Source organism: Cetorhinus maximus, chromosome 28 (assembly GCF_964194155.1).
Source record: "Cetorhinus maximus chromosome 28, sCetMax3.hap1.1, whole genome shotgun sequence".
NCBI classification, from domain to species: Eukaryota; Metazoa; Chordata; class Chondrichthyes; order Lamniformes; family Cetorhinidae; genus Cetorhinus; species Cetorhinus maximus.
In genome coordinates this window covers 9,509,973-9,529,884 of record NC_135906.1, presented here as the reverse complement: position 1 = coordinate 9,529,884, position 19,912 = coordinate 9,509,973, and the positions used below count along the sequence as shown (strand labels likewise).

General features: G+C 47.3%; 1 protein-coding gene across 1 annotated transcript in view; it reads left to right on the top strand.

The window, feature by feature from the left end:
- The window catches only part of LOC144668803 (protein Niban 1-like), a 58,689-nt gene that overhangs the window by 22,087 nt on the left and 16,690 nt on the right, over nt 1-19,912 (top strand). The window contains exons 5-7 of the mRNA XM_078531167.1: nt 924-1,091; nt 2,621-2,736; nt 7,700-7,804. Coding sequence (XP_078387293.1) covers nt 924-1,091; nt 2,621-2,736; nt 7,700-7,804 — 389 coding nt within the window. The remainder of the gene's footprint in view (nt 1-923; nt 1,092-2,620; nt 2,737-7,699; nt 7,805-19,912) is intronic.

The window sequence follows — 19,912 nt, the reverse complement described above, 5'->3', positions numbered from 1 at the left end:
ATATGTAGGGAGGATGTGTAAGAGGAAGAGGGAACCTCAACACTCCTTAGGGTTAGGGAGATCAAGGTTGAAGTTTAAAACTTTCATCATAAACATAATATTTTGAAGGGGGGGATGAGGTTCAGAAATTGTGCTTTCTAATATCACCGCCACCATCTCAAGGGCAATTAGGGATGGGCAATAAATGCTGGCCTAGCCAGCGAAGCCCACATCCCGTGAATGAATATTTCAGTGGAGGAACCCCACACCCACTCAGCTATTCATCACCAGCAATGGCTGAACCAGGAGTGGACACTGCAGTCTGTATATGGGATGTGCTCCCTGTGGATGTGAATATGCAAGACACCAGCTAGGTATCATCAACTAGCAGCACTGACTGGTACTGTTTGCTAATGGTGGTTGTGGTTCTGTTCGGGCCTCAGTAACTTGAGGCCCTGGTCTACTACTCCAGCAGCTGGAAGTTCAGACCCTAACACGGCAGCCCGAGGGTGTGAATTCCATTTCCAAATAAAATCTGGGAATATGATACTCAGTAAGCCTGGTAGCATTTGTGGATTGAGAAACAGTGTTGCTTCTGGTTGATGACCTTTGATCAGAACCTGACCTCTAACCCTGTTTCTCTTGACCTGCTGAGTATTTGAAGGGTTTTTATTTCAGATTTCCCGTATTTGGATTTGGCGGGTCACAGGAGAAGAGATCAAGAAGCGGTTGGATTGTGGTTAAAAACCCAACTGGTTCACTAATGACCTTTTACAGGAAGGAGATCCTTGCCCAGTCTGGTCTACCTGTGACCCAGAGGCTCACCTAAGGTGGACGGCTCCTAGCTTCCCTCTGAAATGGTCTAACAAGACACTCAACTGGAGACTTGGGAGGTCCTGAGGTCGAGAAAGGCGCTTTCTAAATGCAAACGTTTCTCTTTCCAGGCATCGCAGACACTTGCTGGGAGGAACAATACATGAACTGCCCGACGGGTCACCTCCTCTTCCTGTGGCACCCCTATCGGCAACATCTCCTTCTCAACTTCCACACCGCAGATGACCATCACATCTGGAGCACACTTTTTGCTGATGGAATTCGACACCTAAACAATGGTACAAACATCCAAAGGTTTAGCTAGAGCAGAGGAAGCTTCACTCTATATCTAAACTGTGCTGTACCTGTCCTGGGAGTGATTGATGGAGACAGTGTAGAGGGAGCTTTACTCTGTATCTAACCCCGTGCTGTACCTGCCCTGGGAGTGTTTGATGGGACAGTGTAGAGGGAGCTTTACTCTGTACCTAACCCCATGCTGTACCTGCCCTGGGAGAGTTTGATGGGGACAGTTTAGAGGAAGCTTTACTCTGTATCTAACCCCGTGCTGTACCTGTCCTGGGAGTGTTTGATGGGACAGTGTCGATGGAGCTTTGCTCTGTATCTAACCCCGTGCTGTACCTGTCCTGGGAGAGTTTGATGGGGACAGTGTAGAGGGAGCTTTCCTCTGTATCTAACCCTGCACTGTACCTGTCCTGGGAGTGTTTGATGGGGACAGTGTAGAGGGAGCTTTACTCTGTATCTAACCCCATGCTGTACCTGTCCTGGGAGTGTTTGATGTGGACAGTGTAGAGGGAGCTTTGCTCTGTATCTAACCCCGTGCTGTACCTGTCCTGGGAGTGTTTGATGTGGACAGTGTAGAGGGAGCTTTACTCTGTATCTAACCCCGTGCTGTACCTGTCCTGGGAATGTTTGATGTGGACAGTGTAGAGGGAGCTTTACTCTGTATCTAACCCCGTGCTGTACCTGCCCTGGGAGTGTTTGATGGTGACAGTGTAGAGGGAGCTTTACTCTATATCTAACCCCGTGCTGTACCTGTCCTGGGAGTGTTTGATGGGGACAGTGTAGAGGGAGCTTTACTCTGTATCTAACCCCGTGCTGTACCTGTCCTGGGAGTGTTTGATGGGGACAGTGCAGAGGGAGCTTTACTCTGTATCTAACCCCGTGCTGTACCTGTCCTGGGAGTGTTTGATGGGGACAGTGCAGAGGGAGCTTTACTCTGTATCTAACCCTGTGCTGTACCTGTCCTGGGAGTGTTTGATGGGGACAGTGTAGAGGGAGCTTTATTCTGTATCTAACCCCCGTGCTGTACCTGTCCTGGGAGTATTTGATGGGGACAGTGTAGCGGGAGCTTTACTCTGTATCTAACCCCATGCTGTACCTGTCCTGGGAGTGTTTGATGGGGACAGTGCAGAGAGAGCTTTACTCTGTATCTAACCCCGTGCTGTACCTGCCCTGGGAGTGTTTGATGGGGACAGTGTAGAGGGAGCTTTACTCTGTATCTAACCCTGTGCTGTACCTGTCCTGGGAGTGTTTGATGGGGACAGTGTAGAGGGAGCTTTACTCTGTATCTAACCCCCGTGCTGTACCTGTCCTGGGAGTATTTGATGGGGACAGTGTAGCGGGAGCTTTACTCTGTATCTAACCCCGTGCTGTACCTTCCCGGGGAGTATTTGATGGGGACAGTGTAGAGGGAGCTTTACTAAACGAAGCTGTGAGCAGCCAGGTAGAATATGCAGCCGAGGAAGGAGATATTCATTACGATGACAATTCACACATCCGATGACTGATGGTGATGTTTTCCTCGCAGTGCTGTTTAGAAGGGATTCTTTTGAAGTCCGAGCATTCCTGGAGACTGTGCGAGTGTACAGGCAGCAGAGGGGACAATATGGAATCTGTGACTTGTATTTGGGATCGGAGACTGAGGTAACTTTTATTGATCACCTCGCAACAGTTTGCTTCTGTGACTGCTGTGAAAGGAAGTTTTGCATTGATATAGCAACTGTCACAACCTCAGGATGTCCCAAAGTGCTTTTCAGCCAATTTAGTACTTTTGAGGTGTTGTAATATATGAAACGCAGCAGCCAATTTGTACACAGTAAGATCCCACAAACAGCAATGTGATAAACATGCATTTTATAGCGATGTTGGTTGAGGGAGAAGCAGTAGCTAAGGCACTGGTGGGGGGGAGGTGGGGCTGCTGGGTGTGTTGGGAGGTTTTTGGTTACAGAACAGTGTCTCTTAAAGAAGCCTTCATGTTCTTCAGAAAGCTAACAGCAAGTCTTTATTAATTGCTTGTAACAATATACATATATACAGTAAAGGGTATAGGCAAGGAGCTATCTCCATGTTTAGGCCTTTACACATCTCTGCTCAACACCACACTGACCCTAGGCCCGGGTCATGTGCCTCCTTACATCACTGTGTGGGCAGTACTGTGCTCAGTCCCACATTAACCCTGTATGTACAAGACCCTTATACTGAAGGGGGGGTAGGGGGGAACTCCATCCTCCTATTCGAAAAGTGCCAAGGGATCTTCTGCATCCAGCTGAGGGGGCAGGTAGGGCTTCAGCCTAAGGTTTCATGTGAAAGGCAGCACTTCTGACAGTGCAGCACCGCCTCAGCTCTGCACTGCAGTGCCAGCCCTGATTATGTTCTGGGGTCTGCGGAGCGAGAGTCAAATCCACACTCTGCTGACTCAGAGGTGAGTGCTAACCACGGACCCATGCCTGACACCAAAAGCAGAAACTCCCCGACCAGTCCTCCCTTCCAGGTACCTGACCCGCAGAGGAACTATCTGTCCAGCGGTGCAGTGGTTCCTGCCCAATTAGTCAAACCCGTTGAAAATCGCAAAGAGTTTTCATGGGATGAATATGGAGAGACTGGCAGGAAGGTTGATAACCAGAGGGCACAGGTTTAAGGTAATTGGCAAGAGGTGAGAAAAGAGTTATTTTATTATGCAAGCAAGGTATGATAGTCTGTCACGTGTTGTCTGAAAGGGTGGTGGAAGTCGATTCATTAATAACTTTCAAAAAGGAATTATTTGAATATGTGAAGGGGGGAGGTTTGCAGAGCTATAGGGAAAGAACAAGGGCACTGGGACAAATGGAAAGCTCTTTTAAAGAGCTGAAAGAGGTACGATGGGCCAAATGGCCTCCTTCTGTGCTGCAAGGTTCTCCCTCTACTGACCCTCCTCCCACTCGTACCAGCAGTGGTATTGCCACTGGACTAGTATTCCAGAGACCCAGGGCAGTGCCCTGAGGACCTGGGTTCAAATCTCATCATGGCAGATGGTGTAATTTGAATTCAATGGAAAAATCTGGAATTAAAAGTCTAATGATGACCGTGAGACCATTGTCGATTGTCGTCAAAACCCACCTGGTTCGCTAATGCTCTTTAGGGAAGGAAATCTGCCGTCCTTACCGTGTCTGGCCTGTGTGTTAACTGTCCTCTGAAATGGCCTAGCAAACCACTCAGTTCTCAGGGGCAATTAGGGACGGGCAATAAATGCTGGACTAGCCAGCGATGCCCCTATCCCATGAATGAAAAAAATATATAACCTATGGGCAGCACTCCCTCACCTCAGTCAGAAGGCTCAAGCCCAACTCCAGAGACTTGAGCACAAAGTCTCGGCCGTCACTCCAACGCAGCATTGATGACACTTGAAACCAAGGCCTCTTTAAGCTGGATGTGAACGGTCCGCTTGGCGCTACCGGAAGGTGGTCCGGGGAGTTCTCACCAAGTTGCAAACGCTGAAAGGACACTTTACATTATCTCACCGTGCTGGGTGAAATCTTGCTGAGCACAAATCGGTTGCCATGGTTCCCATACACAGCCTCCCCACTGAATATCAGCGAGTTCACAGAGCTTGATCAGAAGAAGGTAGACTATGGTTAATGTGGAGTGCGATGCACTGCAACACGGAGCAGCACTAAACAGATAAACAGGGTAACGTAAATGTGGGAGAATGTGAACTTGTCCACTGTGGCAGGAAGAATAGAGAAGCAGTTTATTATTTAGATTGAAAGAGATTGCAGAATCTGCAGCTCAGGGGGTGTCCTGGTACGTGATTCAGGAAATTTTAATACGCAGGTACACAGCCAGGGATTAGGAAGGCAGTTGGAATGTTGTGGTTTTTTTTGCAAAGGGAATGGAACATAAAAGTAGGGAAGTTTTGCTACGGCTGTGCAGGGTATTGGTGAGACCACACCTAGAGCACTGTGTACAGTTTTGCTCTCCTTATTTAAGAAAGGACATAAATGTGTTTCTCACGTGTCGGTGCAGACTCGATGGGCCGAAGGGCCTCTTCTGCACTGTGTGACTCTCTGTGATTCTGCGGTCGAAGCAGTTCAGAGAAGGTTCACTCGACTGGGATAACTGGGATGGGGGAGGTTATTTTATGAGGAAAGGTTGGGTCAGGCTGGGCCCTGTATCCATTGGAGCCTACAAGAATGGGAGGCGATCTTATTGAAACGTATAAGATCCTGAGGGGACTCGACAGGGTGGATGCTGAAAGGACTTTTTTTTCTCCTTGTGGGAGAGGCTAGCGCTAGGGCAGTGGTGGGCAATGCGGCCCATCAGGGTTCTGAGTGCAGCCCACGAGACATTTGTTGACTGTTGCCCACGCCCTGTTGCCACAACATTGACTGCTAGAGCCACGTGCTCCCTCTGCAGCCAATCAAAAACACCGCTATGGTTCAATCGGCACACCCCGCAAATTCTTAACAATGCTTATATATATGGTTAGCGCACATGCCCGATTTCAACCTTGTGGTCCACTGGGATGAAGGAGAGCCACTCCTGCGGCCCACTCACTCGCCTAGGTAGCCCATCACTGAATTAGGGGGTCACAGTTTAAAAATAAAGGGGTCTCCCATTTAAGACGGAGGTGAGGAGATTTTTTTTTCTCTCAGACCGGTCGTGAATCTTTGGAACTCTCTTCACCAGAGAGCAGTGGAGGCCGGGTCAATGGATATTTTTGAGGCAGAGGTAGACAAGCTGTTGATTAACAAGGGAGTCGAAGGTTATTGGAGGGGTGGGCAGAATATGGAGCTACATCAGCCAGGCTCTTATTGAATGCTGGAGCAGGCTCGAGGGGTCACATGGCCTATTCCTGCTCCTAATTCGCATGTTTGTATAAGGTCGTATGATTATGATAAGTATTTTGTTGCTATGCTGACCTGAGAATTTCACTGCCTGGGAGACGTCTTATACAAAGTTCTGGTACTTGATAATGGATCTGCACCATTTGTAGAAACTCCTGGCATTTATCACACCGCATTGGGGTGACCTCAAAATAGGGGGGGTTTCCCAATTAAGACAGAGATGAGGAGAAATTTCTTCCCTTGGGGTCGCTAATCTGTGGGTCTAACTACACCACACGGACTGCAGCGGTTCAAGAAGGCGGCTCACCACCACCACCTTCTCAAGGGCAATTAGGGATGGGTAACAAATGCTGACTCAGCCAGCAATGCCCACATCCCCATGAAAGAATTAAAAACAGCTTTGGAATTCTCTACCTCAGACAGCAGTAGAGGCTGGGTCATTGAATATATTCAAGGCCGAGTTAGATGGATTTTTGATCTACAAGAGAGTCAAGGTTTTTTGGGGGAGTCAGGAGGGCGGAGGTGCAGTGGTGGGGAGGGGGAGGGGCGTGGGCAGTGGCAGAAAAGTGGAGTTAAGGCCACAATCAGGTATTGAATGGTAGAGCAGGCTTGAGGGGCTAAATGGTTCTATTCCCGCTCCTACTTCTTCTGTTCTTTGGCTGGGGATGAGTGTTCTTGACTCTGAATTAAAAGGAAAATAGTAACAGCAGCAGGCCCTTCAGCCCCTCAACGCTGTTCTGTCATTCAATTAGATAATGGCTGATCTGTATCTTAACTCCAACCATTCGCCTTCCTTCCAAACCTCTAATACCCTTGATTAACAAAAATCAGTTCTGATGTTAAAGTGTTGGATTTGGTCTGTACTCGGTGAGAGGCTGAGTAAATTGGGTTGGTATTCTCTGGGGTTTAGAAGAATGAGAGGCGATCTTATGGAAACATACAAGATTCTGAAGGGGCTTGATAGGGTGGACGCTGAGAGATTGTTTCCGCTGGTCGGAGAATCTAAAGCACGGGGGCACAGTCTCAGGATAAGGGGCCGATCATTTAGGACTGAGATGAGGAGAAATTACTTCACTCAAAGGGTTGTGAATCTTTGGAATTCTCTACCCCAGAGGGTTGTGGATGCTCCATCGTTGAATACATTTAAGGTTGGGATAGACAGATTTTTGGTCTCTCAGGGAATTAAGGGATATGGAGAACGGGTCGGAAAATGGAGTTGAAACCCAAGATCAGCCTAGGTTGCCCACCACTGAACTTGGGGACACAGTTTAGAAATAAGGGGTCTCCCATCTAAGATGGTATTAAGATGATAGTATTGAAAGGCGGGGCAGGCTCAACAGGCCGTGTGGTCTACTCCCTCTCCTATTTCTTGCATTCAATACAGACAGCTCTAGTCAGGAGAGATCAGAGAACTGGTTATGAATACTTGGTTGGTGTCCTCTAAGTATATTTGTGCCCAATGAGTGGGGCCCCCATTGTAAAGGGGGGAGAGGAACTCTATAACCTTCATTGCAGCCCATCTCAGAGAAGGACAAACTGTGGGGAAGGCAACAGGAAAGCTGTTCTTTCCCAGTAAATGGCACAAGAATCTCATGTGTGAGACTGGAATTCAGACCTACTGTATGGGGCAGGACACAGCAGACAGACAGATTCAGGAACTTCACAATCAACGTGTCTTCAAACCAAATCATTTGCCGGAAATCAATGCAATGAAACAAAGGGCACACTGACCCAAAGCAGCCCTCATTCCATTGTCAATAATTTGATTTTTGATGTCTTCGCAGATCTTGAGTAACCTGGTGATGGAAGACTTGTGTCCCGTGTTAGAGTCTCAGCTCATTCCTCATATCCGGGGACCAGAGGCCAAACGGAAACAGACCTGGCTGAAAGTGAGTACCACATGGGCAGGTCAAAATAAAAATTCCTCACAGTTTTCATCTCTCCATGCCCCTTATCATTTCTGTCTCTCTGTGTCTCTGTGTCTCTGTGTCCCCCTTTGTGTTTCTCTCTGTGTCCCTGTGTCTCTCTTTGTGTCTCTCTCTGTGTCTCTCTCTGTGTCCCTGTGTCTCTCTCTGTGTCTCTCTCTCTGTCTCTCTCTCTGTGTCTCTCTCTGTGTCCCTGAGTCTCTCAGTGTTCCTGGGTCTCATTATGTCTCTCTCTGTATCTCCCTGCGTCCCTGTGTCTCTATCTGCGTCTCTCTCTCTGTCTCTCTCTCTGTGTCTCTCTCTGTGTCCCTGAGTCTCTCTCTGTGTCTCTGTGTCCCTGTGTCTCTCTGTGTCTCTCTCTGTGTCCCTGTGTCTCTCTCTCTCTGTGTCTCTCTCTGTGTCCCTGTATCTCTCAGTGTCCCTGGGTCTCTCTACGTCTCTCTCTGTATCTCTCTGTGTCCCTGTGTCTCCCTCTGTGTCTCTCTCTCTGTGTCCCTGTATCTCTCAGTTTTCTGTGTCTCTCTCTGTGTCCCTGTGCCTCTCCATGTCCTTGTCTCTCTCTCTCTGTCCCTGTGTGTCTCTCTCTGTGTCTCTGTGCCTCTATTTGTGTCCCTGAGTCTCTCCCTGCATCCCTGTGTCTCTCTCTGTCTCTCTCTCTGTGTCTCTCCTTGTGTCCCTGAGTCTCTCTGTGCCCCTGTATCCCTCTCTGTGTCTCTCTCTGTGTCTCTCCTTGTGTCCCTGAGTCTCTCTCTATGTCTCTCTTTGTGTCTCCCTCTGTGTCCCTCTTTGTCTCTCTGTGTCCCTGAGTCTCTCTCTCTATGTCTCTCTCTGTGGCCCTGTGTCTCCCTGTGGCCCTGTGTCTCCCTGCGGCCCTGTGTCTAACCAGTGTCTCCCTCTGCGTCTCTCTCCCTGTGTCCCTGAGTCTCTCTCTCTATGTCTCTCTCTATGTGTCCCTCTCCGTGGCCCTGTGTGCCTTTCTGAGTCTGTCTCTGTGTCTCTCCGTATCCCTGAACCTCCCTTTGCTTGTTCGTCCTTCCCACTCTATCTGCCCGCCTCCCTCTCCCTTTTCAATCTCCTGTGCCCCTGCCTTTGTGCTGGCTTTGTTGCCAGACACCCCCCTCTCTCTCTGTCTCTCTGTCTCCATACTCTCAATCCCTGCAGCCCTCCCTTGAATCTCCCATAAATTAGTGCCTCTCCATCACCTTGTGTGTTTAACACTCTGCCCTTCTCTCTATGTGCTCTCTCTCTCTCTCTGCTCCTTGCCTCTCTCCCTGGCTCAGTGTATCCCTCCTGCTCTCTGTGCGTATCTCTCTCCATCCCTGTGCCTCTCACCGCCCCCACTTCTTTCTCCCACCCCCAGTGCCTCTCCCTTGTTCTCCTTGTCTCGCCATCTCTGTTGTAAAACTCATTGATTTGCGGTTCAGACATTGGCATAAAATTCCTAGACTTAGCTTCCATTGTCTGCTCCTGATATTTCCTGTGATGTCTTGTGCAGCTACAGTATTTTGCCATGTGTTAGGTATATTTTCCCAAAAGGCTAGAGGAGCTAAAGTTCTGCTGCATTCCACACAGCTCACACAATTTCCTCTTCTCTTTCTTGAGTGGATCATGTTTCAGATTTCTCATTTGGTTGTGCCTTTGTCTCTCGGTTGAACACTACCGGAACTGTCCCTTAACCCCCTCAGCTCTTTAATCCTCCAGTTTATGATTTCGGCTGCTGTATGGGCAGTGGTGCAGGGTGGTGGGAACTGGAATATGAGCTGCTCAGGCCAAACGAAAAAAAACTACCTCAATAGGTCTATTTTTTCGAATAGGCGTCCTAAATAAGTTTCAAGCAGAGACGTTTCTTACTTCCATCCATCTAATAATTAAAATAAAGCAGAAGCTAATAGTCTGAAGGCAAAATTCCGCGGATGCTGGAAATCTGAAACAAAAACAGAAAATGCTGGAAAAGCTCAGCAGGTCTGACAGCGTCTGTGGAGAGAAAGACAGAGTTAACGTTTCGAGCCCGTATGACTCTTCTTCAGAGCTAAAGGGAAGTAGAAACATGGTGAAATATATACTGTTTAAGGGGGCAGAACGGGTGAAGCTGAATAGAAGGCCAGCGATAAGCGGAGGCAAAGGAGATATTGCGAAAGGTGTCATAAACAAAAGGTCAAAGGCTTCCTCCAAATAAAAGGTGTGGCTATGGGTACCCGCATGGGCCCCAGTTATGCCTGTCTCTTTATGGGGTATGTGGGACATTCCTTGTTCCAGTCCTACTCCGGCCCCCTCCCACAAATCTTTCTCTGGTACATTGATGATTACTTCGGTGCTGCTTCATGCTCTCGTCTGGACCTGGAAAAGTTAATTAATTTTGCTTCCAATTTCCACCCCTCCATCACTTTCACATGATCCATATCTGACACTTCCCTTCCCTTCCTTGACTTCTCTGTCTCAATTTCTGGTGATAGACTGTCCAGCAATATTCATTACAAGCCCACTGACTCCCACAGCTACCTCGACTACAGCTCCTCACACCCCGGTTCCTGTAAGGACTCCATCCCATTCTCTCAGTTCCTTCGCTTCTGTCACATCTGTTCTGATGATGCCACTTTCAAAAACAGTTCCTCTGACATGTCTTCCTTCTTCCTTAACCGAGGTTTCCCACCCACGGTGGTTGACAGGGACCTCAACCATGTCCGGCCCATCTCCTGCGCCTCTGCCCTCACACCTTCCTCTCCCTCCCAGAACCACGATAGGGCCCCCTTGTCCTCACTTTTCACCCCACCAGCCTCCGCATTCAAAGGATCATCCCCCGCCATTTCCGCCAACTGCAGCATGATACCACCACCAAACACATCTTCCCTTCACCCCCCTGGCAGCATCCCGTAGGGACCGTTCTGTCTGGAACACCCAGGTCCCCTCCTCCATCACCCCCAACACCTCAACCCCCTCCCACGGCACCTTCCCATGCAATCGCAGAAGGTGCAACACCTGCCCCTTTACTTCCCCCCTCCTCATTGTCCAAGGGCCCAAACTCTCCTTTCGGGTGAAGCAGCATTTCACTTGCACTTTCTTCAATTTGATCTACTGCATTCGCTGCTCCCAATGCGGTCTCCTCTACATTGGAGAGACCAAACACAGACTGGGTGGCCGCTTTGCAGAACACCTTCGGTCTGTCCGCATGCATTACCCAGACCTCCCTGTCGCTTGCCATTTCAACACTCCACCCTGCTCTCATGCCCACATGTCCGTCCTTGGCCTGCATTTTTCCAGTGAAGCCCAAAGCAAACTGGAGGAACAGCACCTCATCTTCCGACTAGGCACTTTACAGCCTTCCGGGCTGAATATTGAGTTCAACAACTTCAGACCGTGAACTCTCTCCTCCATCCCCACCCCTTTTTGACCCTCCTTTTCTCTTATTCATTTTTATTTTTAAATTTTTATTTATTTATTTATTCCCCCCCCAACTTATTTTTATTATTATTATTTTAAAAATTTAATTCCATTTTATTCATTGTTTTATCTCCAGCTTTTAGCCTTTTTGATCTTTTTTCCCCACACCGCCCCCTCCCTCCACCCCAACCCCACTAGGGCCATCTGTCACTTTCCAGAGTGCTTACCCTGGTCCTGCCATTATCACATTCTGCTTTCCACTCTTAATGTCACCATTAGCACCTCCTTTAGCCAGCACCACCACTATTAACAACCCTTTGACCTTTTGTTTATGACAGCTTTTGCAATCTCTCCTTTGCCTCCGCCTATTACTGGCCTTCTATCCAGCTTCACCTGTCCCACCCCACTTAAGCAGTATAAATTTCATCACATTTCTACTTCCCTTTAGCTCTGAAGAAGGGTCATACGGACTCGAAACGTTAGCTCTGTTTCTCTCTCCACAGATGCTGTCAAGACATGCTGAGTTTTCCCAGCATTTTGTGTAGAAGATAATAGTCGTTTGGTAGTACAGAACTTGAGTATTGCCCAAAAAAAGAGACATGTCTAAGTTTTTCGTTCTGCACTCATCAGGACACTCACAAGAATATCAATATAAGGGGGAAAACAATAACTCTCAGCACTCTCTTCACATATAGTATAAATTGTTGTTTCCCCCCCCCCCTTATATTGGTATTATTGCGAGTATCCTGATGAGTACAAGATGAAAAAACTCGACATGTCTCTTTTTTCAACAATATAATTGGTCTTGTCGGACAATCTAAAGCACAAAGTTCCTTGCCTGATATACATCACTAGTTTATGAATAACTTTGCTGTGATTCACTGAAGTATCCCATTCACTGAAGTAAACATTCTGAAGCACAATATTTACTTTCTTACGATCTTATGACAAATCTAATTAACTGGCTTTTACTGGTCTAATTAGGGAGCCGACCAGTTTAGGTGATCTCAGGCATGTTCTATAGCATCTTTCGTGATCTTGGGATGCCCCAAAGAGTTTTCAGCCAATGAAGTGCTTTCGATTTGTAGTCACTGTGGTAATGTAGGTAATGTGGTAATGTAGGAAACACAGCAGCCAATTTGCACACAGCAAGCTCCCACAAAAAGCAATGTGATAATGGCCAGATCATCTGTTTTAGTGATGGTTGACAAGATAAATATTGGCCTGGACATTAGGGACTCTTCTGTTTTTCTCCAAAGAGTGACCAGTAAAAACCAGTTAATTAGATTTGTCATAAGATCGTAAGAAAGTAAATATTGTGCTTCAGAATGTTTACTTCAGTGAATGGGATACTTCAGTGAATCACAGCAAAGTTTTTCATAAACTAGTGACATATATCAGACAAAGAACTTTGTGCTTTAGAGTGTCCGACAAGACCAATTATATTGTTGAGAAAAGAGACATGTTGAAGTTTTTCATCTTCCACTCATCAGGACACTCGCAATAATACCAATATAAGGGGGGAGGGAAACAACAATTTATACTATATGTGAAGAGAGAGCTGAGAGTTATTGTTTTCCCCCTTATATTGATATTCTTGTGAGTGTCCTGATGAGTGCAGAACGAAAATCTTTATGTCCACCTGAGAGGACAGACTGCACATCTGACGGTAATACGAGAGCGAAACACTGCAGTCTTCGGGGAGACAGTGGAGTAGTAGTAACGCCACTGGGCTAGTGATCTGGAGGCCCAAGCTAATGCTCTGGGGATATGAGTTCAAATCCCACCACATCGTCTGGTGGAATTTAAATTCAGTCAGCAACGAATCTGGAATTGAATGTTAGCCTCAGTAATAGCGACCATGAATTGTTGTTGAACACCCAACTGGTTCATTAATGTTCTTTAGGGGAGGAAATCTGCCGTCCTTACCCGGTCTGGCCTACATGTGACTCCAGATCCACAGCAATGTGGTTGAATCTTAACTGCCCTCTGAAATGGCCTAGCAAGCCACTCAGTTCAGAGCAATCTCCGAATGTTGCCTGCCAGCAGTGGCTGTGACGCCCACATCCCATGAAAGAATAAGTTTTTAAAAAGATGCCGTAAATCTGAAACAAAAACAAACAAAAAGAGTGCTGGAAAATACTCAGCAAGATGGACAGCGTCTCTGGCGAGAGGAATTATTGTTTCCAGTCAATGATCTTTCATTAGAACAATTCTCTTCTCTCTCTCCCCAGCTGCTGCCTTGCCTACTGAGTACTTTCAGCGCTTTCTGTTTTTATTTCACCTCTGACAGTGCAGCACCCCCTCAGTACTGCACTGGAGTGTCAGGCTAGATTTCGCAGTCAAGTCTCCGGAGCAGGAATTCAGCCTTCTGACTTGGGAACGCGAGTGCTGCTCACTGAGCCAGTAGCTGAGGGACAAGGTGGAGGAACTTGAGAGAAAAGTTTTGGCACCTGGGTACCTGCCATTTTCAACCAGTTTAGTCAAAATAAGTGGCTGGCATCTGACCCGGGCAAAAAGTGGAATGATAAGGTAGGGGACCAAGAGAGATCATGGCTAGGAGTTGGACGGGTCGTCGCAGAGAGAATTGGTGATGGCTTAAGATCGAGAAATGTGAGAAGAGATCTAAGAAGACATGATTGGAAGTCAGCAAGGCACACCAGCCGCCAAACTGTGACCCACATAGATGTTACTGAGCACTGTCCTGCAATAATTATAGACAAGCTGTTAGATCAGCGGTCAGGATAGAAGAGTCTGTGAGAATAGTTGTGGCAGACCACAGAATGGTTACAGCACAGATGAAGGCCATTCGGCCCTTCGTGTCTGCACTGGCTTTCCGAAAGAGCAATTAACCGAGTGCCACACCCCCACCTTCTTCCCATAGGACCTGTGCATTTTTCCTTTTCCCTCTTGAAAGCCTCGTTTGAACCTGCCTCCACCACACCCTAGGGCAACGCATTCCAGACCCTGACCACTCACTGTGAGCAGAAGCCTTTCTTTCATGTCGCCATTGCTTCTTTTGCCTGTTAGCTTAAATCTGTGCCCTTTTGTTCTGCATCCTTTGGCGAGTGGGAACAGTTTCTCCCTATCTATTCTGTCCAGACCCCTCATGATTTTGAACACCTCTATTAAATCTCCTCCCAGCCTTCTCTTCTCCAAGGAAAACAGCCCCAACTTTTCCAACCAATACACGTAACTGAGGTCCTTCATCCCTGGAGCCATTCTCGTGAATCTTTTCTGCCCTCTCTCTAATGCCTTCACGTCTTCAAGCGTGGCAGCTAGAACCAGGGACACAATACTCCAGTTGGGGTTGAAGCAGTGTTCTATACAAGTTTAACATAGTCTCCTTGCTTTCGTACCCTATGCCCTTATAAATAAAGCCTAGGATGCAGTATGCCTTGCCTATCTCTCAACCTGTCCGGCCACTTTCAATGACTTACGCACATTTTTTAAAGCATATCTTCGCACACGCTTTTCTCCCCCCTTTGGGGAATAGAGGAGATGCTTGGGGAAGGATTTGAGGCTGATTATCAGGCTGTTGAATCGCATCATGAACGCTTCTTCCATGGCCAAGTCCTGGCATGGGACTTGAGCCCAGTCTTCTGGCCTAGAGGTAGAGACACTACCACTGCACCCGAAGACCTCCACACTCATACACAGTTACATCAAGGTCCCTATGCTCCTGTACCCACTTCAGAGTTGTGCCCTTTATTTTATATTGTCACTCCACGTTCTTCCTTATCAAAATGAATCACTTCACACTTCTCTTAAATTTCTTCTGCCACTTCCACCAACCTATCTATGTCCTTTTGAAGTTCTACACTATTCTCCTCCCTGTTCACAATGCTTCCAAGTTTCGTAACATCTGCAAATTTTGAAATTGTGTCCTGTACACAAAGGTCAAGGTCATTAATATATATCAGGAAGAGCAAGGGTCCTAACACAGACCCTCAGGCAGCTCCACTATAAAACTCCCTCCAGTCCGAAAAACATCCATTAACCGCTACTCTCTGCTTCCTGATGCATCCTGACCAGATGCTTATTTCCTGACTTCTCCTTCAGACATTTTTCACCCGGTCTGACAACACTTATGAACAACTTGCTCTGAGTTCTGACTCTAGGTCAGTTGTGTACGTCGGGGATAGTAAGGGCCCCAGAATAAATCCCTGAGACACAACGCTCAGTACAACTCCACAGCACCGATCTCCCAGACTTTCCAACCATTACATCCCCCAGCACCAATCCCTGGCAATCCACTCAGGACATCTCTCAGCACCAATCCTTGGGACACTCAACTAAGTACAATGCTCCAGCCAGACATTGCTCTCTATCTAATATTAATTGGGTTTCTATTCTTTCACCCCCAGTTCTTTACTACCCTCTAAGTTTTGCCTGCAATACCCACTGCCTCAAGCTTGAGTAGCAGCCTTTCAAATTACATACCTAAGGACATTGGACCTAACTAAGGAGGGAGGGGGGTGTTAAAAATGCCTCATAGTGCACAGTGGGTCTGCTGAAGGTTGTTTGGTCAGATGAGATGACTGGGAAGGGTTTTCTTGTGATTTATTGCCTCCTCTGGAGTTTGCATAACTAGAACAAGTACGTACTTAGAAATCACTAGTAATGCTGACTAATAGATCGGGTAAGGGCTTATGGGCCGGTGATTGTTTAATCGCCAGTTTGGCTCAGTTGATGTGGCACTCTTGCCTCTGAGTCTCAACATGGCTTCAGCCAACCTTGATGAGGTGCTCAAAGTGAGAGGGTTACTAACTGAGTCAAGCTGAGAAGAGAGTGGTTGAAGTCTGCCTATCCTGTGACACTGCGGATTGCATATGTCCTCTTATCTCTTCATACTGTCACCCACATTCCTGCTTATTTTAAAAAGATACAACATTGACACAGGGAGTTGCTGGCCTGTCACCCCATCAAGCCTGCCCCACGTACCATGGCGCTGAACCATCCTGACTATAACTTCTTCCCCATGCTCCACTGACCACCCCTCTGCCACCACCTCACACCCATGCCTACAGCTAGGTAACCACCTGGAAGAGGCAAAAAAAAGAGGAAAATCCATTAGGGAAAAAAACACTGTAAAATTCCTCTCCCATCCCCTCATGTGATTGAGCCCCTGTAACGAACCCTCGATAACAAAGCCTTAGATTTATCTTTGCTTCCTTCATGCTGTGTATTTTGAGTTAGACTGTCTGGTTGGGAAGCCTATCATGTACCATTGGGCCTACTTCCATATCCCCACAGTTACCTTAGACAGAGATTTACAACAGCTCCTTCCATTTCTCGTCAGTCCTGTAAGAACACTACATATTACAGCCACCTCCATCGACAACAGCAAACCCTGCATCTATACAGCACCTTTTACATAATAAAACATCCCAAGGTACTTCACAGGTGCATTATAGCACAAAGTATGGCACTGAGCCGCATGTGGAGATATTAAGACAGACGACCTTGGCCAAAGAGGTAGTGTTATGATCCCAGCTGATGTTACAACTGGACAAACCTGATCCCAGGGTGGAACCCGGCTTGATAGATCCTAACTTTTATTTCTTGCTTAGGTACTTGGAGAGTGGCTACTGAACAGAGTCACCAGAGTCAGCTAATGAACTTCTAACAAAAGAATAAAACAATTATCAAACAAGAAAAGATTAACTATATCATAATAATCCTTCACCCACAGCTATACTTTTACAGATATATAAAGATTTGTAAGGATGACACAAGTTACAAAATCTATCTTATACTCTAATGTTCACAGTAAGTACACGGTCCATGTAAACCAGTAGGAGACCTGTGGTCAGACTCCACACTCTGAAACCAAGAGGTAGATGTCACCCCAAACAGATGTTATGGATCTCTCATCAGCTCCACTGCCCCTCCTCCAACACCCCAGACGCTTGTCACCCAGTGAGCCAACTGGTCTCACTGAACTTCGTCCTTCACACGAGCGTTTCCAATCTCCACTCTCAAAGAACTCGCTCTGGAATCTTCTCCCAAAAGAACCCTTCCTCTCAGACCTTCCACAAGGATCCACCTCCAGGGTTTCGAGTTCTCCTTCCGATGTTCCTGTCCACTGGCTCACCATGTGCATTCAAGCTTTGCCTTCCTTGCGCTCTCTCTTGGATACTCAGCTGTCAACAGAGCACCATTCTTCACATGCTCATCGTAAAGAGTTCGAGACCTTCAGCTGTCTCTTTGGAATTTCCTCTCTGCTCTTTTCTTTCGCTTCCACCGAACAGGACCTCTTCCAGATTCCTGTCCTTGTCCTTTGACTAGACTGACCTTGTTGGGCCTTTCCTGTTCCACTCCTTGGCCTCGGGACCTTATGGTTCTTCAGTTTCTAGAACCTGCCCGTGCAGTTTCCTCTCCTGTGCGGCCTCCCGGGCAGCTGACTTCAATTTTAGTTTGGGACTTGCTATCTGTCGCACTGCTGTGCAGCCTCTCTGGAGTCCTGCCTTCAACTGAGACTTGGGTTTGGGACTGGCTATCTGTCCTATGTTGCAACTGCTTTCAACTGAGCTGAAATTCCCCATCTATCTGTGTGTGTGAGGGTTTCTGTGTGTGTGTGTGTGTGTGTGTGTGTGTGTGTGTGGGGTGGGGGGAGGGGCGGTGCTGGGGGGTAGGGGGTGCTCCCTCCTTGGACCCCTGTTGCTAGGCAACAGCACAGGTTTTTTTTTAACCTTGTTTTAACTTTCCCAAATCACTACCCCCACCCCCACCCCTTCAAAACACAGCTCTCCACTTTTACACCTGCTGTCTCTACTCAAAATGAAACTAGATCCCAGGTTTCACCTTTTTTAACCCACAAATAGAACAAAATATAAATGGAACTTAAGCTTAAAGATACACCTTATTCCTAACGCACCCAAATACACGTATAACTTACTTAACTACCTTTATCTCCTAACAGTAGGTTTTAAAGGGGGAAAGTGAGGTAGAGAAGTCCATCACTCGGATTAACTATATTCCTGAGATTCCAGTTGCCTCAAGTTTATTCTGAGAGAGAGAGACAGATTTTTGGTCCCTGAGGGGATCGAGGGTTAGGGAGAGAGGGCAGGAAAGTAGAGTTGAGGCAGAAGAATAGCCATGATCATATTGAATGGCAGAGCAGGCTCTAGGGGCTGTCTGGTCATCTCCCTCTCCTGTTTCTTATGTACTTATATTCAGTCCTGATGAGCAACCTGATGTCTCTCTCAGCTCCTTACCTACCAGGTGTGGTGAGCATGTCCACTGGCCCACCTCTGGCTTGCCCTGATGTGCCTCAAGCTGCCTCAAGAGCCCTCAGAAGTCACTGAGTCACCACAAAGCAGAAATACTGGTGAAAGATAACCGCACACCGATCTGGCAATCTCACCTACACCAGCGGGCAGAGAGAAAGGGCATGACAGGCAAGGACGGTGCCAGTACTGAGAGGATATACCAAGCAGCAAAGGCGGAGCATGCTGGGAATGTTTGCTTTAAATAAGAGAAGGCTGAGGGGTGGGCCAATAGAGTTCTTTAAAATTACAAAAGGGTTCAACAGGGTGGACATAGAGAAGATCTTTCTGCTTGTGAGTCTCCCAAAACATGGACCCATAAATTTAAGATAGTCACTAATAAATGCAAGGTAAATTCAAGATAAAATTCTTCACCCAGAGAGTGATTAAAATGTGAACCTATCACAGAGAGTAGTTACGCTGAATAGCACATGTAGAAAGAAAAGCTTGCATTTATATAGCACCTGTGACAACCACAGGACATCCCAAGGCACTTTATACCCAAGGTTCAAGGTGAGGGGCAGGAGGTTTAGGGGGGATGTGAGGAAAAACCTTTTTACCCAGAGGGTGGTGACGGTCTGGAATGCACTGCCTGGGAGGGTGGTGGAGGCGGGTTGCCTCACACCCTTTAAAAAGAACCTGGATGAGCACTTGGCACATCATAACATTCAAGTGGGCCAAGTGCTGGTAAATGGGATTAGGTAGGTAGGTCAGGTGTTTCTCACGTGTTGGTGCAGACTCGATGGGCCGAAGGGCCTCTTCTGCACTGTGATTCTGTGAAACCCTATGAAGTACTTTTGAACTGTAGACACTTCTTGTAATGTAGGAAACACGGAAGCGCACAGCAAGATTCCATGGGATAGCAGCTAGGTAATCCTTTGCGACGTTGATTGAGGGATAAGTTGTGGCCAGGACATCAGGGAGATCTCCCATTGCTCTTCTTCGAAATCTTGCCATGGGATTTTTTTAATGTCCACCTGAGTGGGAAGATAGGGCCTTGGTTTAACATTTTATCCAAAAGGTGACACCTCTGACAGTGTCGGACCTGAGCGTCAGCCCAGAGTTTTGCGCTCAAGTCCGGGAGCTTGAACTCAGGTGAGCCATGGGTGGCACATCAAAGGGGACACCATCTAAAAACATGATGGAGAAAAGATTAGAAGGATATACTGATGGTTAGAAGAAGTTAGATGAAAATGGAGGCTCATGTGGAACCTGGACAGCAGCACTGACCAGTTGGGCCAAATGGCCTGTTTTTGTTTCTGGAGAAGGGTCATACGGACTCAAAATGTTAACCCTGTTTCTCTCTCCACAGATGCTGCCAGACCTGCTGAGTTTTTCCAGCATTTTCTGTTTTTGTTTCAGACTTCCAGCATCCGCAGTATTTTGCTTTTATTTGTATGGCCTGTTTCTGTGCTATATAACA